Source organism: Aspergillus alliaceus, assembly GCF_009176365.1.
Source record: "Aspergillus alliaceus strain CBS 536.65 unplaced genomic scaffold BDW43scaffold_53, whole genome shotgun sequence".
NCBI lineage: Eukaryota > Fungi > Ascomycota > Eurotiomycetes > Eurotiales > Aspergillaceae > Aspergillus > Aspergillus alliaceus.
Window position 1 is genome coordinate 242,888 of NW_022474736.1, and position 19,353 is coordinate 262,240.

The 19,353-nt window shown below is 48.9% G+C and overlaps 9 protein-coding genes across 9 annotated transcripts; 7 read left to right on the top strand and 2 right to left on the bottom strand.

Annotated features, from left to right (window-relative positions):
- Positions 1-12: 12 nt before the first annotated feature.
- Positions 13-2,300, top strand: BDW43DRAFT_190223 (Zn(II)2Cys6 transcription factor domain-containing protein). The gene is made up of 3 exons (XM_032039005.1): positions 13-601; positions 701-1,167; positions 1,244-2,300. Exons 1-3 carry the CDS (start codon positions 470-472, stop codon positions 2,001-2,003), a joined length of 1,359 nt encoding a protein of 452 aa, XP_031896275.1. The 5' UTR covers positions 13-469; the 3' UTR covers positions 2,004-2,300.
- A 343-nt stretch (positions 2,301-2,643) lies between these two features.
- Positions 2,644-3,116, top strand: BDW43DRAFT_315018 (uncharacterized protein; the record flags this gene model as incomplete). The annotated part of the gene is made up of 2 exons (XM_032047969.1): positions 2,644-2,692; positions 2,755-3,116. The coding sequence occupies 2 exons, from the start codon at positions 2,644-2,646 to the stop codon at positions 3,114-3,116; spliced, it is 411 nt and encodes a 136-aa protein (XP_031896276.1).
- Positions 3,117-3,322: 206 nt separating this feature from the next.
- On the top strand, positions 3,323-3,773 carry BDW43DRAFT_315019 (uncharacterized protein; the record flags this gene model as incomplete). The annotated part of the gene is made up of 3 exons (XM_032047970.1): positions 3,323-3,468; positions 3,528-3,638; positions 3,695-3,773. The coding sequence occupies 3 exons, from the start codon at positions 3,323-3,325 to the stop codon at positions 3,771-3,773; spliced, it is 336 nt and encodes a 111-aa protein (XP_031896277.1).
- Positions 3,774-5,834: 2,061 nt separating this feature from the next.
- On the top strand, positions 5,835-7,013 carry BDW43DRAFT_303176 (isoprenoid synthase domain-containing protein; the record flags this gene model as incomplete). Its single annotated transcript, XM_032045379.1, has 5 exons — positions 5,835-6,126; positions 6,183-6,269; positions 6,340-6,526; positions 6,586-6,653; positions 6,721-7,013. The coding sequence occupies 5 exons, from the start codon at positions 5,835-5,837 to the stop codon at positions 7,011-7,013; spliced, it is 927 nt and encodes a 308-aa protein (XP_031896278.1).
- A 688-nt stretch (positions 7,014-7,701) lies between these two features.
- Positions 7,702-8,706, top strand: BDW43DRAFT_322216 (SDR family oxidoreductase; the record flags this gene model as incomplete). The annotated part of the gene is made up of 3 exons (XM_032049522.1): positions 7,702-8,149; positions 8,243-8,589; positions 8,662-8,706. 3 exons carry the CDS (start codon positions 7,702-7,704, stop codon positions 8,704-8,706), a joined length of 840 nt encoding a protein of 279 aa, XP_031896279.1.
- Positions 8,707-9,713: 1,007 nt separating this feature from the next.
- Positions 9,714-10,621, top strand: BDW43DRAFT_303178 (mPR-like GPCR protein; the record flags this gene model as incomplete). The annotated part of the gene is made up of 2 exons (XM_032045380.1): positions 9,714-10,244; positions 10,328-10,621. The coding sequence occupies 2 exons, from the start codon at positions 9,714-9,716 to the stop codon at positions 10,619-10,621; spliced, it is 825 nt and encodes a 274-aa protein (XP_031896280.1).
- A 3,095-nt stretch (positions 10,622-13,716) lies between these two features.
- Positions 13,717-15,747, top strand: BDW43DRAFT_288352 (cytochrome P450). Its single transcript, XM_032043276.1, has 4 exons — positions 13,717-13,934; positions 14,022-14,239; positions 14,300-14,486; positions 14,552-15,747. Exons 1-4 carry the CDS (start codon positions 13,748-13,750, stop codon positions 15,715-15,717), a joined length of 1,758 nt encoding a protein of 585 aa, XP_031896281.1. The 5' UTR covers positions 13,717-13,747; the 3' UTR covers positions 15,718-15,747.
- A 55-nt stretch (positions 15,748-15,802) lies between these two features.
- Positions 15,803-17,019, bottom strand: BDW43DRAFT_303180 (uncharacterized protein; the record flags this gene model as incomplete). Its single annotated transcript, XM_032045381.1, has 2 exons — positions 15,803-16,912; positions 17,005-17,019. The coding sequence occupies 2 exons, from the start codon at positions 17,017-17,019 to the stop codon at positions 15,803-15,805; spliced, it is 1,125 nt and encodes a 374-aa protein (XP_031896282.1).
- Positions 17,020-18,468: 1,449 nt separating this feature from the next.
- On the bottom strand, positions 18,469-18,861 carry BDW43DRAFT_315024 (uncharacterized protein; the record flags this gene model as incomplete). The annotated part of the gene is made up of 1 exon (XM_032047971.1): positions 18,469-18,861. The coding sequence occupies one exon, from the start codon at positions 18,859-18,861 to the stop codon at positions 18,469-18,471; it is 393 nt and encodes a 130-aa protein (XP_031896283.1).
- Between the last annotated feature and the right edge of the window lie 492 nt (positions 18,862-19,353).

A 19,353-nucleotide genomic window follows, 5' to 3' on the forward strand; every position in this document is an offset into this window, starting at 1 on the left:
CTTACCCAAGAAGCATAACCCAATAGCCGGACGGCGCGGGCCGGATCATACTAGTTAGATCTCTTTGGGCCTAGCCGAGAACGAAGTGAGGGTGGCTAGAGGTTCAAATCCTTCCAACCTAATCTCCATGAGTTTGCAGTTGAGTACTTCTATAGTAGACCAAACTACTAGGGACATGGTGGGTACGTATACATTGGAATATAATAATCTGCTGAAGGACTGTCCGTCCTTCGGGGGCTCACGGCATCCAATCCAGATCCCCGCCTACGCGACCCACCTCGGTTGGATCTGGACGTCCCAGGATGAGGCATGAAATGAAACCCCCAAGGCTGAAGCCGTCACTACTTGAGGCCGCTTATCCCACTATGGCAAAGAGTTCGAAGTTAATAAAAGCAGCCACTTCGCATTAGACTCAGCTTTCTCCCCCAGCTAGACAACCTCTCTTTCACACACAAAAACGAGATCCTCGATGTTTGGGACCCTGCGCTACCTGCCCGAGAACAAAACTGGGGAGTTTCTCGAGCGTGAATCAGGGGTGGTGAGAAATGCGCCAACCAACAAACCTCAACACTCTGCCTGTGATAATTGCAGGGTCAAAAAGGTGGGTGATCTCTAATGCTAAAAAAATTGCTTTATTGTTATCACCCCCTAAGTTCCAACCAAGTTAACCGGGGGCCATTCACAAATGGCGCCCAAATAGATCCGCTGCAGTGGCCGAAGAGCGGGATGTTCGCGGTGCAAGACCCTTTTACTCCCCTGCAGCTATACCCACGTCCCCACGCGGAAATGCAAGAGGAAGCCACCGCCCAACTCGCAAAAGAAGGACAGCAGTAACGAGAACGAGAGCTGTCCGGAAGCTAGCGCGGCCCCCGGCCGATCTCCCGCCAGGGAGGCTGCAGCCACAGCTGCAGTGCAGCCCTCCCTATTGACCATGGAACCCATGGAACCACTACTGCATAGACTAGACAAGAATTACATCGGGTTGGACAAGGCAATGCAGCAGGTCGAAGGGAACTCCGACTCAGTGCTGGATCCGGTGTTGAAGGAAATATCGACCTGGTCCAGTTGCCTCGATTGGTCTCCAGGAAGGGAGGGCACCAGCATGCCGGACTCCGACTATCCGATGACAGGGAATCTACACCTCCCCGCCGATCCCTTCTCTGCTGGGTAGGTATATTAAACATCGTACTCTTGTCGGTCCTGAAACCGGGGCTCCCGAAGTATAATTACTGATGGGCGACAGTTACGCTGGGTCGGGAAATACTGTACAGCCACCGCCGCCGCCGCCCACAGCCCTTGGGTTCACGCCACCAGATCTGCTTCCCACTCCACCGTTGACCCATATCATTGCCTCCACCGGGAGTATAAATCGATCAAGTGAGGATACTTCTGAGATTGCTATGGAAGAGAAATCTTCGTGCTCATGCTTGAACTCGGCAGTCATCCTGCTGGACGAATTGGAGACGCCCCACCATGACGGGGCCCCCGGCGAGCAGGGTCTCGACTCTATTCTTTCGATCTACCAGGAGGTGCTCTTTCTGTGCAAGCGCATGATCAACTGCGACACCTGCCGGCGGAAGTCGGAGAATATGATGGTGCTCACCATGGTGCTGGAGCGATTGGCCATTCTGTGCGGGGAGGTGATTGATGCTTTTATCGCTCAGAGGGAAGCCAACGGGCTGGGGGCCCTGCCCGTCCCCGTCGCCATGATGGAGAAGCAGCCGTTGGTTCTAGGCGAGTACGAAATCCAGAGGGGAGACTACGAGGTCATGATGGGGATGCTAGTGACTCGGCGGCTGTCGGAATTGGAAAGCCTGCTAGCCCGCATGAAGATGATCAGCTCCCTCACCCGCCGCGCTCATCAGCAGGCCCGAATGGCGCGCGTGGATCAGCATATTAAGAACTTGTTTCGGAAGCTCGCTTCCGTCTGCCCTCTGGTCAACGAATGGAGGGTCGATCCAAATCGGCTAGTAGTCACGGATGCTGCTCGGAGAAGCATCTAAGTTACGGATTATACGACGTATGGTTTATAAAGGATAGTGAAATAAACGTGCACGTATCAGATAAATATTTCCAAGATCATTAGCTCGTAGCGACCCCCTTTTTCTTTTTCCTTTTTCGTTATTGTTGTTTGCAGTGTCTACTTGAAAGCGTGGAAGCGAGAAAGGGGATATACTCTCGGGGGTTACCTATTTGGGCAAATCCCACGAGACCAGGCAATGTCTGTCAAGCTCGATACGCCAATGAACTTAAGGGTGAGCAGGTATATATCAAGCCGTTGAAGAAGCAATTTCAATGCTGGCTTTTCTCCAGATAACCCTACACAACATGTCGGCGAGCTGGGGTTACGAACCTACCGGCTTGCTGGACATCTTCAAGGTGGTGTTTGTCCTGGTAACTCTTCCCTTATGCCTTTCCATCGTACTGCCTAAAGAATCAAGCGCCCTGCTGATGGCAGGGAACTCCAGACACTGGTCTATGCCATCGCATGAAGTCTGTATAACATTTATTTTCATTCTCTAGCAAGTTTTCCGGGTCCCTTGCTAGCTCGCGCGTCACTGGTAAGTGTCCTCCATGCATTTATGGCCCCATATTCTATTATATACACCGAGGTTCCAACAGGCATGGAGAATCTATCATTCCATGGGTGGTCGTTTTCACCGAGCAAATGACAAGCAACACCGCCGATACGGTATGTAACTGACGGTGGGCCTTATTCACTTTCTTCTTGTCCACATGTTCTAAACTCCTAAGGCCCTATTTTCCGCGTATCCCCGAACGAGCTGTCCTTTGCCAGCGTCGCGTCCTGGAAAGATATCTACGGTCATCGTGCCAGCGGGCAACTTCCCTTGATCAAGAGTCAGTTCTACGAGATTTACGGTGCAGGGTTTGGCTCCTTGTGTATCGGAAGCGAGCGCGACCCAGACAGGCACACACGGATGAAAAAGTCCCTCTCACCGGCCTTTTCTCCCCGTTCTTTGAAAGACCAGGAGGCCATTGTTAGTCAATGCGTCGATCGCTTTGTATCCAGGGTGGGTGAGCCCGAGCCGAATGCTGAAGGGTTGAACATGACCAAGTGGACGAAATGGTGGCATTCGATATCCTCGGAGAACTAAGTAAGCCATATTGCTGTTTCACTGCTCTTCAGAAAGGTTATTCGTGTGGTCTAATTGCCAGTTTTGTTTTCAACAGCTTTTGGCGAATCCTTCCGCTCTATCGAGGATGGTATGGTGTCTGCATTCCGCTCCAGAGCACTCCCCCGCTGTCGTCCTTCTAATGTATCATGTTGGATCTTATAGGAAAACCACACTTCTGGTCATCAATGGTTGAAGATCACTTGTATTTCATTACTGTGGCAGATAACCTCCGTCATTTCCCTGTGGTTACGTTGATAGCCAAGCTGCTCTCCCCGTTTCTGAACGGAATCCGAAGAAAGCACACTGGATACACAAGAGATAAGGTGGCTCGGTGAGTCTTCCTATCCAATGCTAAAATCAGGAGGGTTCTCAATTAACCCCCCTGGATAGTCGCATTGGTTCATCCTTGGCCCGCAAGGACTTCATGGCGAATCTCATTGGGAAGGTAGAGTCCAATGAAATGGATCTGGAAGAGCTCACTGCCCACGCATCTACCCTAGTGTGAGCATATCATATCCCTTTGTCCGTATACCGACCTTGCTAATTCCTGGAAATAGAATCGCCGGTGGAGAGACAGTGGCCACCTTTCTCGCTGCAGCCACATTCTATCTCCTTCGAAACGATGCCGTGTACTAGAAGTTGAAAGCAGAAATCCGCGGGCAGTTCAAGACCTACGCGGAGATTACCTGCGTCACAGCGCAAACCCTGCCCTACCTGCAAGCTGTTATGAAAATTGTCAACAAGTCAATGGATTGGGAGTCGGAGAGTTCTTTACATGTGATGTGGTCGAAGCCTGATCTGAAGGTCCGTTTCCGCCAGGCGAGAGGCCAGTAGCTGAAGGGCCAGGGGTTAGGGCCGAAGGATCTATCATTCGGTAAGACTAGGAGCGTCCCCTTCAGTGTAAGTCAATGCGTGCCCGCCAAAAAAAAAAAAAAAAAAAAAAAAAAAAAAAAAAAAAAAAAAAAAAAAAAAAAAAAAAAAAGGAATACCGCGCTCAAGTCCTTTACCGGGGATAGAAATCATTAGTCAGTATATTCAAGCCAGACAGTCAGATACTGGGCATCTGAAGTTGACTTACATGTGAATTGAAAAATAAAAGTACCAAACTACTCTGGAACGTTGTCGTTCATCAGATTTTCCTTGTATCGAGGGAGTAGTGGCCAAGGCATAACAAGGAGTGGAATGGCTGTGAGGGTGCATGAAAGGATTGGATCCAGCAAGGGTTCTGGAGCCTGTTAATTTAAAAACTAGCCAGAGCCTAAACACACCTATCTAACACAGTTCACATTTATATTCCTACAAAAACTTCAAAGGAATTAGTCTTGAGTAAGGAGTCCGAGCAGCCTTGATCAATGGGCACACCAAGACGCACACAAATGAATAGGAGAGTCATCCCAGCAAAAGAAACAGTGTTGATATAGATTCTGCTGAGCTTTACTGGCTTCTAAGTCTCCCCAAGAACTCCATGGCCAAGTAAGTCAATGGAGAACTGGGGGGTCGTGCAGCAAAGTCTTAAAAGATTCAGATTCAGGATCTTACTCAGAGCCGGGGCTAAACATACTCGGAATTTGAAGGATGGCTTTGCACTGAAGCAGCGTTACTGGTTCATGATAAGGGGGGCTGTATGTCAGCAATTAGATCACTGACTAGCAGTCACTATTTGACGTACTAAACAGGAAAGCTTGAAGTCCTATGATGGTGATTGACTATGAACAGGGACTTTTCTCATGGCGCTGAAAACATTGGGTGTGATATTTACCCAAGTCATCCGATGAGCAATCCTAGGTATTGTCTCGCTAGCTTCCCAATACTGTAGCCAGAAACAATAGCGTCCACGACTACGAGGTATCTAGGTATGTACATTTACTCCTTCCGGAGTACTACTATTGATCGCCGCTTTATTGATATGTTGCGTTTGCTCGATTCCTTGATATCGCCTGCGACCGTCCAATATGGCTTATTAAACTCGCTGACAGCATAATATAAGCGGGGGTCGGCTTGCTTTCAGAGTTGGATACAATGGGGGGAACGGTTGTGGATGCCTACGAGTGTCGCGGGCGGCCGATACGGCAGCCTATCAGAGATACAGTATCTAGCCTACCTACTAGTCCGGTGCTGAATGATGATTAGTATGTTCGGACATAATGCCCTTTCACGTTGACTATCTAGTCAAGTACAGTACTAACTACATAGTACAGAAGCCTGGTGGGGGACAACCCCCACGGTCAGCCATATCGGGTAATGCCCGCAATCGTCGCAATGGGGACTAACCACGGTTGGCATGTCGACGTTGTCAGTCAAGGAGAAATAATATCCGCAAACAAGATGAGACAAATCGAATGATATTTTATGTCTGATGACAGGCTGGCTGTGTTTGTAGAGCATGAGATCTCAATCACCGTCTGTTGCACCAGGCACACAGGCTGAAGACATACACAAACACACAAATGACTTCTCTCGATCTTTCTGTACATGATATCCCTCGACTGAAGGGGAAGACTGCTATCATCACTGAAGGGGGTCAAAATTGTTGACGGGACCGGAGTTGGTCGTGGACTCTCTCACCGGAACCTGTCGGGCTGACCGTATTAGGAAAGTTCCGAATTCGCCTGGCATCTATGAGAATAAAAGAGGCCATTGTTGGTTCTGAGGGTGCATGAAACAAGAAATTCAACTTCTCAAATTCAGATTAACATCATGCCGTCCGCTATTGACACCGATGCTATTTCGGCTCAGCTGTTGCTGAGTGGGCTGAATAAAAGCTATTCAGGCTCGGCCAGGAAGCCTTTGATTCATCCCCGTGCCGATGAGACCTGCCGAGAAAATGATGACTATTTTCTGCAACACTGGCCCTTTCCTTCAGAGAAGAGTCGAGAGACCTTTGTCAAGGCTGGCTTCGGCCGAGTCACTTGCCTCTACTTCCCGCTGGCGCGCGATGACCGTATTATCTTTGCGTGTAAGCTGTTAACGATCCTGTTTCTCATTGATGGTATGTAGAATGCGCGCTACCTTGTCTGCTGAGACTGTGCTAAAGCTGTGGGTCAGATATACTGGAAGATATGTCCTTGGCGGACGGAGAGGCGTACAATACCCATCTGATGCCCCTCATGTGTGGTGACGTGCTACCAAACCGTAAGGCTTTTTTTTGTGGTTTTGTTTAAGTACGGCAAAACCGAGACTTATTGCGATGTGAGAGGGGCAGGCGACATCCCCGTCGAGTTTCTCATGTACAACCTTTGGGAGGAGATGCGTGCTGCGAGCCCGATCCTAGCGGATGGTATCCTCGAGCCCACCTTCACCTTCATGCGCGCGCAGACAGACAAGACCCGTCTCTCGATCAAGGAACTAGGTCACTACCTCGTCTATCGGGGGCGGGATGTAGGGAAGGCGTGAGTCAAGGTCCATCCAGCGTGGGAGTGTTTACTAACTCCGGAGCGTCGATCGTCAGTCTCCTGTCGGCGCTCATGCGATTCACCATGGACCTCGAGCTGACACCCGAGGGAGCAAGCGGCGATGGTGCCACTTGAGCGTAACTGTTCGAAGCAGATCTCGGTGGTGAATGATATCTAGAGCTGGGAGAAAGAAGTGCGCGCGTCGCAGTTGGGTCACAAAGAAGGATCTGCTCTTTGCTCGGGTGTCAAGGTGCTGGCTGAAGCAACTAATCTAGACATCGCCGCGACGAAGCGGCTACTCCAAGCCATGGTTGAAGAGTGGAATCAGGTTCACGATCGGCTCACAGCGGAACAACTCGCGGCTGGATGTCGTCCAGCCGTCAAGCTCTACATGAAGGGGCTAGAATATCAGATGAGCGGCAATGAGCTGTGGAGTCGGACGACCCTGCGCTATGTTGGCCGAGAGGCAGCCGCTAGCTCGTAGTCCAGTAGGGGCTCTTTTATTGTTGGGATACAGCATTGTTTCGAAAGCAGAGGTTGCTCAAGGCCGAGGCTCACCATTTGTTTTCGTATTGGACTATTGGTGACTCCTGGAAAAGACCACCGGGCCACGGGCCACGGGCCACGTGAATGCCAGCCCAACATCGGAAATAGGCCTCTATGCTCTAGCACCATTTGCAATACCTTTGAATGATTTCCATATTTCGATATTATAATCCTGTGGTACTTGATGTGAACTAATCCTGATGGCTCATTGTAGTAGGTGTAGTATTCGGTAGACTGTATGAGCCTCTTAGGTTCTTGGCCCAGCAGGACTGGTTACCTGGGTTAACTAGGTAATACGTACCTACTGGAGGCTTCCTCATGAGTATCAGCTGTGCTGGATTGTAGGTTGTTGCTTGTGCGAACAGGGAGCCCCATTGTACTTGGCAGCAAAGCAGCGTGAGGGGCCAGCGACTAGCTACTGTGCTAGTTAGCTACCTTTCCTAGTCGACTCCGGAACTTTCCCTTCCTAGCAATTGGGGAGGAGGGGAAAGGCAGGCAAAATAAAAAGAGGAAAACCCGAAAGTCCTAATCTTTTCTTTCTCCACTCCCTTCTCCCATCTCCTTCTCCTTGCTGTATCTTTGATTACCTCTTTCTCCCCTTCTTCACATCGGTGATTTTGAGAACAATGCCCCGTTGCGCTCTCATCACCGGCTGCAGTGCCGGCGGTATCGGCTCGGCACTGGTGGAGGAACTCCACGCCCAAGGGCTGAGAGTCTATGCGACTGCCCGCTCCCCAGCCAAGATGAACCATCTTGCTAAACTTCCCAATGTTACTCTCGTTACCCTCGACGTTGTCGACCCGGCTAGCATTGCCGCTGCCGTCAATACCGTTCGACGGGATTTGTCTTCGCATGGTGAGTCCCTCGACATCCTCATCAATAACGCCGGCCAATCCCTTGTCTATCCCGCGCTGGACACCACGACCGACGAGGCCAAGCGACTTTTTGATGTCAATTTCTGGGGTGTCGTTGCTGTCACCCAGGCATTCATGCCGTTGTTGCAGACTGCCAAGAATGGCAGTACCCTCGTGAACGTCTGCTCTATCTCGGGCTTCTTGTACGCCCCCTGGATGAGTAAGGTCTCTCTACCTAGGCCGGCACGATAAAAAAAGAAAAAGAGAAAAAAAAAAATTAAAAAGGAATTACCCGCTGATACGTTTGCACCAGGTGTCTACAACGCCTCAAAGGCCGCTCTGATGTCTTGGAGCGAGACTCTCCGGCTGGAAGTACAGCCCTTTAATATCCGGGTTATCTCCCTAGTCACTGGCTCAGTCGCCACAAATGTCATGGCGCATTCAAACCTGACCCTGCCTGAAAACTCACTTTACCAAAAGGCGCTCCCGGAGATTCAAACACGCGGGGTCGGGAACGATGTCTCATATAAGAGCGCGCCGGCAGACTTTGCAAGCGAGGTTGTCAAGGATATTTTAGGCGGAGCCTCAGGACCTGTGTGGCGTGGAGCTATGGCTTCCATGGTGAAGTTCATGTCCAAGTACATGCCAACAGGTATTTTAGTGAGTGCCACAGTGTTCTTCCATTTTTCATTCCTCTTCGACATGAATCGATTATTGATATGTATCCCGTAGGACCGAGCAATGAAGGGGGGAACCGGGCTGGACAAGCTGCCTTGAAAGGATTTTGCATTGACGGGGTGTACCATAGAAAAATGACTAGGTCTGTTCTTGATATATGATCAGTTTTATCTCTCATTCGTGCTTATCCTACCTAGATAATTGACTGTTGGCCTGAGAGGTCATAATTCCCACTAGAAGTCTTACAGCCCATTAGATATCCACTACCCCATGTGCTTTATATTGTAACTTAGGTCTTCACAAAACAGAGGGGCTCCAGTCTAATAATCCTAGCTCCACTTAGAAAGACTCTTTTAACAGCATCAGGTCTAACACACCAATAGACATCATCAACGCACGTTCTGGGGGCCTTCTGAGGCTCGGACCTATGACCAGCTTCATTGTCCTCCCACGTAGCACAAGACTGTCTGTCCAACCTTACACCTTCACACGCAGTTGACCCGTGGAAGTACCTATGTCATGAGCTTGGGCTTAACCCACAAGGGATGCATGGCCACATCCCTGTGCCATTCTAGCTCATCGTCCACCAACTTCAGATCATACCGGTAAAAAAGCTTTGCCAAGGTCAACCGCAGTTCCAACCAGGCCAACCTGTCCAGTCATTGTCAGTCATGCCCCACTGACCTCCATGAAAGGACTTGCGGGAGAAGGAGAGCTCACCCTCGCCCCAGGCATGAGCGTGAACCCATTGAGAAAGGTTGACTGGCCTCCAGTTGGTCCTCCGCATTCAATCTTAGCCCATACAACGTATTTGGCTGCTGTCATGCAGCTCGCGTCGCAATTTCCGAGGCCCTGCAGGCTCTGGAAAAGCAAAGGGGCATTTCTGCTTTCTTTGGTGCACACTCCAGCTCTTGGAGGGTAAGCAAGGCTAGCATCTAGCAGGAACAAAGAAACAAAAGGGCGCAGTGCCAGAAACAAAGCAAATGGAACCCCCCCCTTCTTCATTTTCCATCCCCCCTCTGTCAGTCCTGCCTCCCACATTATCATCAGGCGCGACAGCAATGGCATCTGCTCCCCGTCTTCGAGGTTCGTCCCCGCAGCCGCCAATGGCGAGCCAAGAGCGGAGAAATGATTCCCTCAGGCCACGGTTTCTGAGAAGTCCATCCAAGGCCGGCAAGGCACACAAAGTTCTTCTCTCGTTTGGCGAGCTGCCGGAATGGCATCAAGATAATGAGTACATTCTTCATGGCTATCGCCCGATCTCAGGCTCGGCTCAAATATCATTCCGCAGTTGGACATACATTCACAATGAGTCGGTAAACATATACTCTCACCTAATACCAGCAGTCGCCTTTCTGCTCGGCGAGTGGTATATTCAAGAGTATCTTACAAGTAGATACTCCAGCATCACTGGCGCTGATTTCTTCATTTTCACCTTCTTCCTCTTGACTACCGTTGCCTGCCTGGGGCTGTCAACGACATACCACACCTTGATGAACCATTCCCACGAAGTTGAACAATTATGGCTGCGACTTGACCTGATAGGTATAGTAGTGTTGACATTAGGCGACTTTGTATCTGGAATATACATGGTCTTCTGGTGTGAACCGTTGCAACGCAAGATCTACTGGTCTATGGTGAGTCTAGTTCTCTATACCCATTTTGGTTTTTTTTTTTTTTTTTTTCTTATCTCATATCCAACACTTAATTTGATTGGCAGATTGGAATCCTCGGATTGCTTACCATCTTCATAGTGGTAAATCCCAAATTCCAGGGCCAAACGTTTCGCGTTTTCCGGGCACTTACGTTCGTGGCGACTGGCTTGTCTGGCTTTGCACCATTGATACATGGAGTCAGGATGTTTGGCGTCTCGCAAATGATGAAACAATCTGGGATGCCCTATTATCTGATCGAAGGAGGCTTTCTTCTAATTGGGGCTTTGGTTTATGCAGTAAGCCTCCAGATTTCGCACATGATGGGAATTGATTCTAACTTCTATGGTTCTACAGACTAAGTTTCCCGAGAGTCGATATCCAGGTAAATTCGACATATACGGCTCCTCCCATCAACTTTTTCACATCATGGTGGTCTTCGCTGCTGTGACCCAATTGATTGGGATATTGAATGCCTTCGACTATAATCACGTCAATCGAACATGCTTGTGAAGCTCTCTATGTCATGCATCAAAAGACTATTGTTACTAGTTTACAGCACACCGCAGGCTATGGTGCTTTCGGTTGTTGAGCGTCCTCTGGGAGCCACTACATGGGGCATAATTCATTTTCGGCCATTGCGTCCACGACTACGTCGTGGATCCTTGAAGCAGACGCTAACATTGGAGCTAGAGGCTAGAATCGGAGCTGAAGGGTAGAATTGATTAAAATTGAAGGGTAATTAACGTATTTCCCGTACGAGCCGATCACCTGTGGACGCTTAAATGGGGATGGTTAAGTAATGTGAGGGTTCATCCCCCAACTTCAACTTATTTTTCTGTGGGGACGCCTGATCATACCCATTGGATTTGCCATCAACCCCCAAACACGAGGACTCTTTTCGAGACCACCATCATCAAGCAAGCCTGTTCCCTATAAAGCCTTTCCCCTATATATACCTCGCCTGTCGGCTCTACTGGTATTATCTACATAAATAAATGGTCATCGTAGGTCCTAACAATGAGGGCACTTTAGGTTTTCTCATCCACGAAGATTCTTGACTAAACGAGGTAGAATTACCTAATGAAGCGGGGGGATCTGCCTGCGAACCAGATATGCCCGCTGGGAGGCAGTGAAGTCCACTAGATAGGAGGCCTGGGGAGTGTGAAGAAGAAGAAGTAGAAGCCTGATTCATGGAAGTAGCGGTTTGCGGGTTATACACAGAACGGGTCTTCATTCTACGTCATTTCATATATCGCCAATTTATCTCTCAGCGTAATGTTGCAGTCCCCTGGACTCGAGTTGGAGTGTCTTCCCATCCTGCTTATGTTGTTGTGAACGCTTTCCTCGTTTTCTACACGAATACCTCGTTAGAAAATATATCGGCGTGCTGGGGATCTTTCACTGATCAATATGAGTTTTCCGCTAGCAGCGATCCATTTAAACTATGCCGCCGATCTTCTGTGTATCTCCCTGTTGGATTATCGCAAAATACATCGAGCTTCAGATTGGGTGACAACGGCACTGGTACTCCTCCATATAGCCACCTCTGGATTCGACCCCACAAAATCAGCTAATGGATCTGACAGCCAGAGTTTCTTCACCATCATGGCACGTTGTATGATTCCCCAATACGCACTATTTGGTATTCTGACGAGACTGGCAACCAGCTGGGTCCCTGGGAGTGCTGACTTTAATCTCAATTCCATTTATCCGACAGTTTTCATGAGACATTTTTGCGCCTACACCAAAGTCTTACTGTCTTCAGCGTATACGGAATTTGGCGACATGTTCCGAAGGCTGAATTGCTTCCATCGCTATATCTCATTATCGTTATAGGCGTACTTGCAACCACTTCGGCTCTATCCTTTGGCGTATTATATATCTAAACGGAATATTATCCGGAAATTGATGCTCCCGAGCGGTTCTATCGACTAGTAATTGTGGGTCTAATATTAAAAATGAGGGAAGCAATATGGTCCCGTTCATGGTTCGTCTGCTGCTCCCACGGCCGATCAAGATGAGTGCTGGGCAGTATATCAACCTGTGGCTTCCGACGGTCAGTTTTTGGACTTGGATACAATCCCACCCTTTTATGGTCATATCTTGGTCACAAGGAAAGCAGTCGACATTGGAGCTTTTGATTCAACCGCAAAAAGGTCTAACCTCTACAATTGGTCGCCAACTGCAAATAATTGGCGGGCTTGGGTACTCCTCTATGGCTCTGTATACTGGGCCTCATGGTCTGAGCGAGAGGAGCAAGCGGTCGGTCGAGTGCATAGAATTGGTCAAGAAAAGCACGGTCGTGTCTACCGGCTTCTAGTAGCAGACACGATAGAGATTCGCATTCTCGAACTCCAGGAGAAAAAGCGAAAGCTGATAAGAGGTTTCTCGAATGGAGGCGTCATACTGGGCACCGACAACCTGGAGACGAGGGATATTGCCTATATTTTCGTAAGTCAACTTGCAAGGGGGGAAAAGATCCTCTACTGATTTTCGTTCCGTCATTCCAGGGCCTGGAGGGGCAGGCCCATGCCTGAGATGAGCGCCCATATAGTTGTTAAGCCCGGGAGTAGTAGGTGCTGGTTTTCAATCGCAGTTAAGATTATCACAGAAGTAAAGTCCTTATTGAAAGCGCATATGGATGGCCACCTGTCCCTTACAAGTGCCTCTACTTCCTGAACCAAATCTCCCATCTGTGTAACCAAGCATTTCAATTCACACAGTATCCCTTTAATTCTCTCAGCGCCTGAAACAATGACTATACATGTAGACGAACTTATTTAGTCCCACCAGCCGACATAAGCGGCGTACGATGTACGTGGGTTCACTAGTTCGTTTCTTGATCGTAGAACGTGGTTATGCACATTTGAGTGGCCCTGTCACCTCAGATCTACCACGCAAGGACCTCCACCTTAGAAGTTCTCTCGCCAACGCGGAGAACAAGAATACGCAGACATTGAACATAAGATTCTCTGCTGCCAACTTCTTGCTCTTCACCTTAGAGTGTAAAATTACCCGTCACGGAACGTGTGATCTCGGACTAGAGGAGGCCTCGTCAAAAGAGACACAATGACTATATTCCGTCTTAAACTCGCCAGTCATGATTCAAAGCCCCACGGCATAGTACCGCTTCGTTGCGGATTCTAACGGGGCAATTTATTTCACTACAAACTCAAAAGAACCACACGGTGGCTGAGAAAGTATTAGCCTTAATTTATGCAGTGTGTTTACTGCGCGACACTAAGCTATCAAGACCGGAAGTGATCTCTCAAACCCAGATGCTTGGCGTTCTCCCAACTGTGGGTCTGCATTAACCGCGCTGACTAGCTGAAACAAGTAATTGTTACGAAACTTACGAGGTCCGTAACACTTACACGACAACTAACACAACTATATATTTGACCTCTTTGGGCTGTCTTCGCTATGGTCTCACAGGCTCTCCTATTCAGTTACTGGACTCTCTATACTTACTAACATTTTATGCCATGTCCCAACCTATCATCTTATCTACTACTCTGCTATTCGTAGCAACCTTTACGTATGTGTGCCAAAAGATCCACTTTCGTCGCCGTCAATATTCCGATCTGCCGCAGCTAAAGCGATCAGCGGTCTTGGGACATTTGGGAGCACTAAATCAATTTATCACTAGTGGTGAACCCCAGAGACACATTGGTACTCGCATACAGTTCCCCACCCCGCCACGCATGATTTTTTTTTTTTTTTTTTTTTTTAGCGACAGGACACTGACTCATGAGGTAGATATTGTGTTCTCAGCGATCTATGAGCACTTGGGCAAACCTCCATTGTTCCTTCTAGATCTCTGGCCATTGGGACGGCCCATGTGTGTGGTCTGTAGCCATGAAGTCGCAGAGCAAATCTCAAGGCAGTCCAGAACGTTTCCTTATAGTGTCCCGAAATCGCCCACGACGAAGGCATTTGTTGACTTGATCGGGCCAAAATCAATCATTACTGCTGAGGTATGGCGTTCTGTGCAATACCCTATGTGGCGTCTCAGGTAGTAATCCGTAACCCAACAGGGGCATGAGTGGCGAGACCTGCGTGCGAGACTTAATCCCGGCTTCTCAACGGGGAATCTAATGGCGTTGCTCCCATGTATGGTGGAAAAGACGTTACTCTTCGTTGATATACTCGACCAATACGGTGCATCGGGCGAGCATTTCATGCTGAATGAGCTGTGTACCAACTTGACCTTTGACATCATCGGTGAGACATGTACCTGGTTTGCGCGTGAGAAAGATATCTAAACTCGCCGCGTTTCTTGTTAACAGGTGCGGTGACTATGGGGGTCAACTTATGTGCCCAACTCGGAGAGGATCGCCAAAGTGAAATAGTCAAAATTTTCAAAGAACTCGGCTCTACATATAACAGTCACAGGGGCATCTGGGCCGCGCCGCTAGTTAGGCTACGCCGACGAAAGCTGGCCCGCAAATTGAATGTCCTTCTTCGAGGTTTTATTTCTGAGACATTTGAAGAGGCGAAAAGAACCTCTCAGACCAATGCGACGGCACGTCTGGGGTCGTTCAGCATTCTGACACTGATCCTGCAAGATGCAAATGAACTGACACCAGCTATTATGGATCGGACCTGTGACCAACTCAAATCTTTCCTTTTCGCGGGCCATGATACGACCAGTATTCTGCTACAGTGGGCCTTATATGAACTCAGCCGAACTCCCAGGGCATTGAATGCGGTCCGGCGTGAGCTCGATTATATTTTTGGACCAGATACCTCCCCCAGATCTGTGGGCAATATCCTGCTGTCGGAGGATGGTAAAGCCCTGCTTTCTAAAATGCGGTACACCTCCGCTGTCATTAAAGAAACACTCCGCCTCTACCCCCCGTCTGGGAGCGCGCGATACGCTGAACGAGGACCGGGGCTCACATTGAGGCTGCCGAATGGGAGAGTTTGCTGCGTGGACGGATTGGTCCTATATAATTGTGCGACAATCATTCAACGAGATGAGACCGTGTACGGCGAGTCCAAGGACGAGTTTGCACCAGAGCGCTGGTTGCAAGATGATGAATTGAATATGCACTTGAGTCAAAACGAATATCATGATCGTTACCACGAGGCAAGATTTGTTGGACCACCAAGCGCCTGGCGCCCTTTTGAACGAGGTCCACGCAATTGCATTGGGCAAGAATTGGCCATGATAGAGGCTCGTCTGATCCTGGCGTCAGTGGTCAGGCGGTATGACTTTGCCAAAGTGGGACTCGGGGAGATCGCCATGGATGAAAATGGGCAGCCAACTCTTAATTCTCATGGCCAGTATGAGACCAAATCCAAGCTCTACAATGTAATTATATCACTTCCTGTACCTCGACCTGCATTCGCATTTTGTTGGCTGACTTCTTCCGTGAAAGACATTACAGGTAACAGCAAAACCCATCGATGGGATGAAAATGAAAGCGAGGCTAAGCGCAAGAGCGTCTGAGGAATATAGATAAACTGACAGTTTCGACCCCTTCAGTTGTGGGCGAACTTATAACATTGTGATTCTGATGCAAGAAAACATTCTATCAAATGTCGCCCGTGTACCCGATCTGTAACAAAGCCCATGACAGCGAATACCTGAGGTCTGCGTCTAAGGTCTGGTAGATGGCCACAATCACTTTGTATCCCCAAGAAGACATCCACCAATGATTGCGTAAGTCGTGCAATAGGACACAGAAGTGAGCGAGAATGATGAGAGCAAAAGCATCCCTCTTTTGGACTAGCTCAAAGAACCGATCAGGAACGTGGAAGACCCACATAAAGACCCCTGATAGTCGATGATTTCCGGGATCGCCTAATTGCCCAAAAGGGTCTACTAGACGATCGATTGATTCTTGGTACATCTGGAATTCATGACTGGGATTCCTGTCGTAAGCCCTAGAATTTAGGTCACTCAGACAGGCAATGGCAGTAAGAGGAGAGCCAGACAACTCAGAGACGGAGTCATCTATGTGCACGAGCGGGCCCAGAACCCCACTCTTGACAGTCTCATAGATACCCACCGAGAAATTCATCATCTTTTTGACGAATACGCAAACCTGGTGCAATTCATATATAGCGTCCAAGTCGGAATCTCCAACCACCAATAAGGGGGCAGCGAACGAGAAGAGGATCAAGATGAGTGATAGAGAAAATGCTGCGTTACAATCCGAACGCGTCAAGTCCTCCAGGGTTGGAGCGAAGAGCTGTAATGATTGGCTGTGATAATTCAACGCACTCTGCAGCAGATCTTCACGATCTGTAGGATTTGCTGCGGAGAGGCTAAGGTGAAGAGAGGAGAGTGCAAATATCCCACGCAGTAGGCATGGCTGCGTTAAGGATAGGTTGGGAATCACAACTTGCCAAATCCACTCCACATCCGTGCTCCGAGATACCGATTGATACACTGCAGTCGTCCAATGTATGAGCAACCTGCAATGTTGGGTATTCACCTCCTGTGCTTGATGTTCTCGCTGCAGATTCTGAGCTCGGGGTTGATCCAGGGCAGTGTTGTCAAGTCGTCTGTGTTCTGGAATAGATGCCTCGCCACGGCTTCCTCGGATGTCGACCCTCCATTGCCAGGGGCCAGACGAAGCGTAATCACAGGTACTCCGTTGGCGCTCACAATTTTTGCACTTCGGTCGATGCTCATCGCACTGAGTTCGAGTAGCGTTCTGTGTTAAAACTCGAACACTCACGTAGTGAGGAATGGCCACAGCCTACTGTACCTTGACACTCCGGCGTTTACATTGTTGACACCCATGATGGGACCTAGACTGACAATGTCGTCTAGGCATTAGTAGAAGTGAAGTAGTTCGCTCTATGGCGAAAATTAATGGTCTGACCTCAACTTGTTTCTTGAGAACCCGTGGGAGGTCCCGATAAATAGGAGTTTTAAGTGCCGTTCAGGCGGTGGGGCATTAATTGATTAGATAACCATACCGTCCATACCTTGGCCAGCAGAAAGACGCTTTTACATATGAGCGGTTAGCAGAGAGGAAGGAGGAAAAAGAAGACAGCTCTCCAGCACTAATTATTTGTCCCATGACTATGTAGCTTGCGACGAAGATCTACGACCTATCAATTGTTCCCAATGATTCCAGGCAAATATGGTCTGAAGAAACGTAAATAGTTACAAAGCAGCAGGATATGAATGAGGGGCAAGTACTGAACAAATAAAGCTGTATGCGAGTGGCTTCTATTGCATATTACGCCATGCTAAATTAGTCGCCTCTTAGAGTAACTAAATCTACTGTAGATTTTACAAGATTAGAGCGTAATTGCGTTTCGCGGTAGGCATTTAGCCGGTTGGATCGTGGCCAGGAAGAGCCCCCACAGTAGGTTTGCTTGCCTGCAGATGTATCCACTGTTCCAGCCACCTGCGTATGGCGCATACTATGAGTAGGTAGGGCACACGTAGATTTGCTGCAACCCAATTGTAATTTACAGACATACATCACTGAAGACAAGATCACTGCTCTCAGCTATCTAGGCATTCTTACATTCAGTTTGGTCCCTCTGGGCAGTAAAACTTGAGAAACAATCCAATACTGCAACGTGCACCGGTCTCTGTAATCAAGTGTAACTAACAATGACTGCCGGGTTTGGATAGTATCTGCCATAGGGTCTCAAGGCTGAGAGCTTTTGACGGCGTGTCTAATTTTCCGTTTCCTTTAATCAACCGTAGTTGAAAAATCCACCGTGTCACGAACGATCTCCTCCAATCCCCGTGGCTTAAAACCAAGTCCTTCCTCTGCCTTCGTCGTGTCCACGACCCATCCTTGACCTTCGGTGTCTCCACTGAGCTTCCAGCGTACATCCAGAAATTTCTCCCTAAGTATGGCAACTATGTCGGACCGGCGAGTAACCCCCAGGGAGAACTGATTAAGTATCTCCCAGCTGGTACGCTGAGACTCAATGCTCTAACATGCGCCTCGGCAACATCTTGGATGTGGACAAGTGTCAAAGCACTGGGATCAGCTGGGGCCACTCCAGTCATGATCGCACTAAAATAACATGCCGCTGCTGCCACCTACTTCAGCTGTAGAGGACTGAAGGATATTTGGTCCGCCATACTACAGATGGATGGATAGTTACCATATCAAAGGACGGGATGATGATGTATTTCAAGTGATCCGCCCGGCGTTGCTAGCGTCCATTCCTCGCCAGGAACCGCCGAGCTATAAAGTGTCTGCATGCGAGCAGCCCTTGTCTAGCCACGGGCCACGCACAGCCACCGTTCAGCTGGCGTCGCGGGAAGAAGCAACGTCAAACGCACCATCCACTCATCATCAGCCTTGATGATCGGGCAGAGCGCAAGATTTATTCGCAGGCTCACAGCCTCTTTCTTAGGCTGTCCAGGAGCACCGACCAGCTTGTCTGCCCCACCCTCATGCAGCTGTACATGCCGCGCCGTGTCTACATCGATGGCAACAAGGATGGTCAGCGCCTGTACTGGCATGATCCCAGACCCGTGTTGCCGTTGCTCGAAAGCACGAAAGAACAGGAGACCAGAGACATGCGCAATAACGACTACCGTCAGCAAGAACTCCGGCAAATCGACATCCTCGCCGAGCTGTACGGTCGAGAAACGTGCCGCCAACATCTAGAGTTGGTTCAATGAGGTTGGCCTTTGTTGATATGGTTCTGAGTGTCTCTCAGCCTAAGGGTCTGGGAAGGGGGATACTTGACTATGGTCTTGACCTGCCCATTCCTTCCTTGACACGACTTTTCTGGACTTGACGAAACAAAAGCGCCGCTGAACATACCTTCAACAGGGCCTGAGCGCGAGTATCATGAAGTAAAGTAGCTGTTCAGTCTAAGCTCTTGTCCTCTGGGAGCGTATTCGGGGAGACGGAAAGTACTATAACCCGTTCTTGATTACCAACAGCGCATTCAGATGTGCCTGTTGTGATTCAGAAGAAGATTAATTGTTGCATTTTCTCATCATAAACTTGAGGGTTTATATACAACATGATCATCAGATTGGTTTCCAATCAATCTATTTCCATACGGAATTTATTCCGTAGATGAAGCTCTATAGTTTACTTGATCGAGCCTTGGTTCACAACACCTATAGATCCGGCGCTTTCTATAG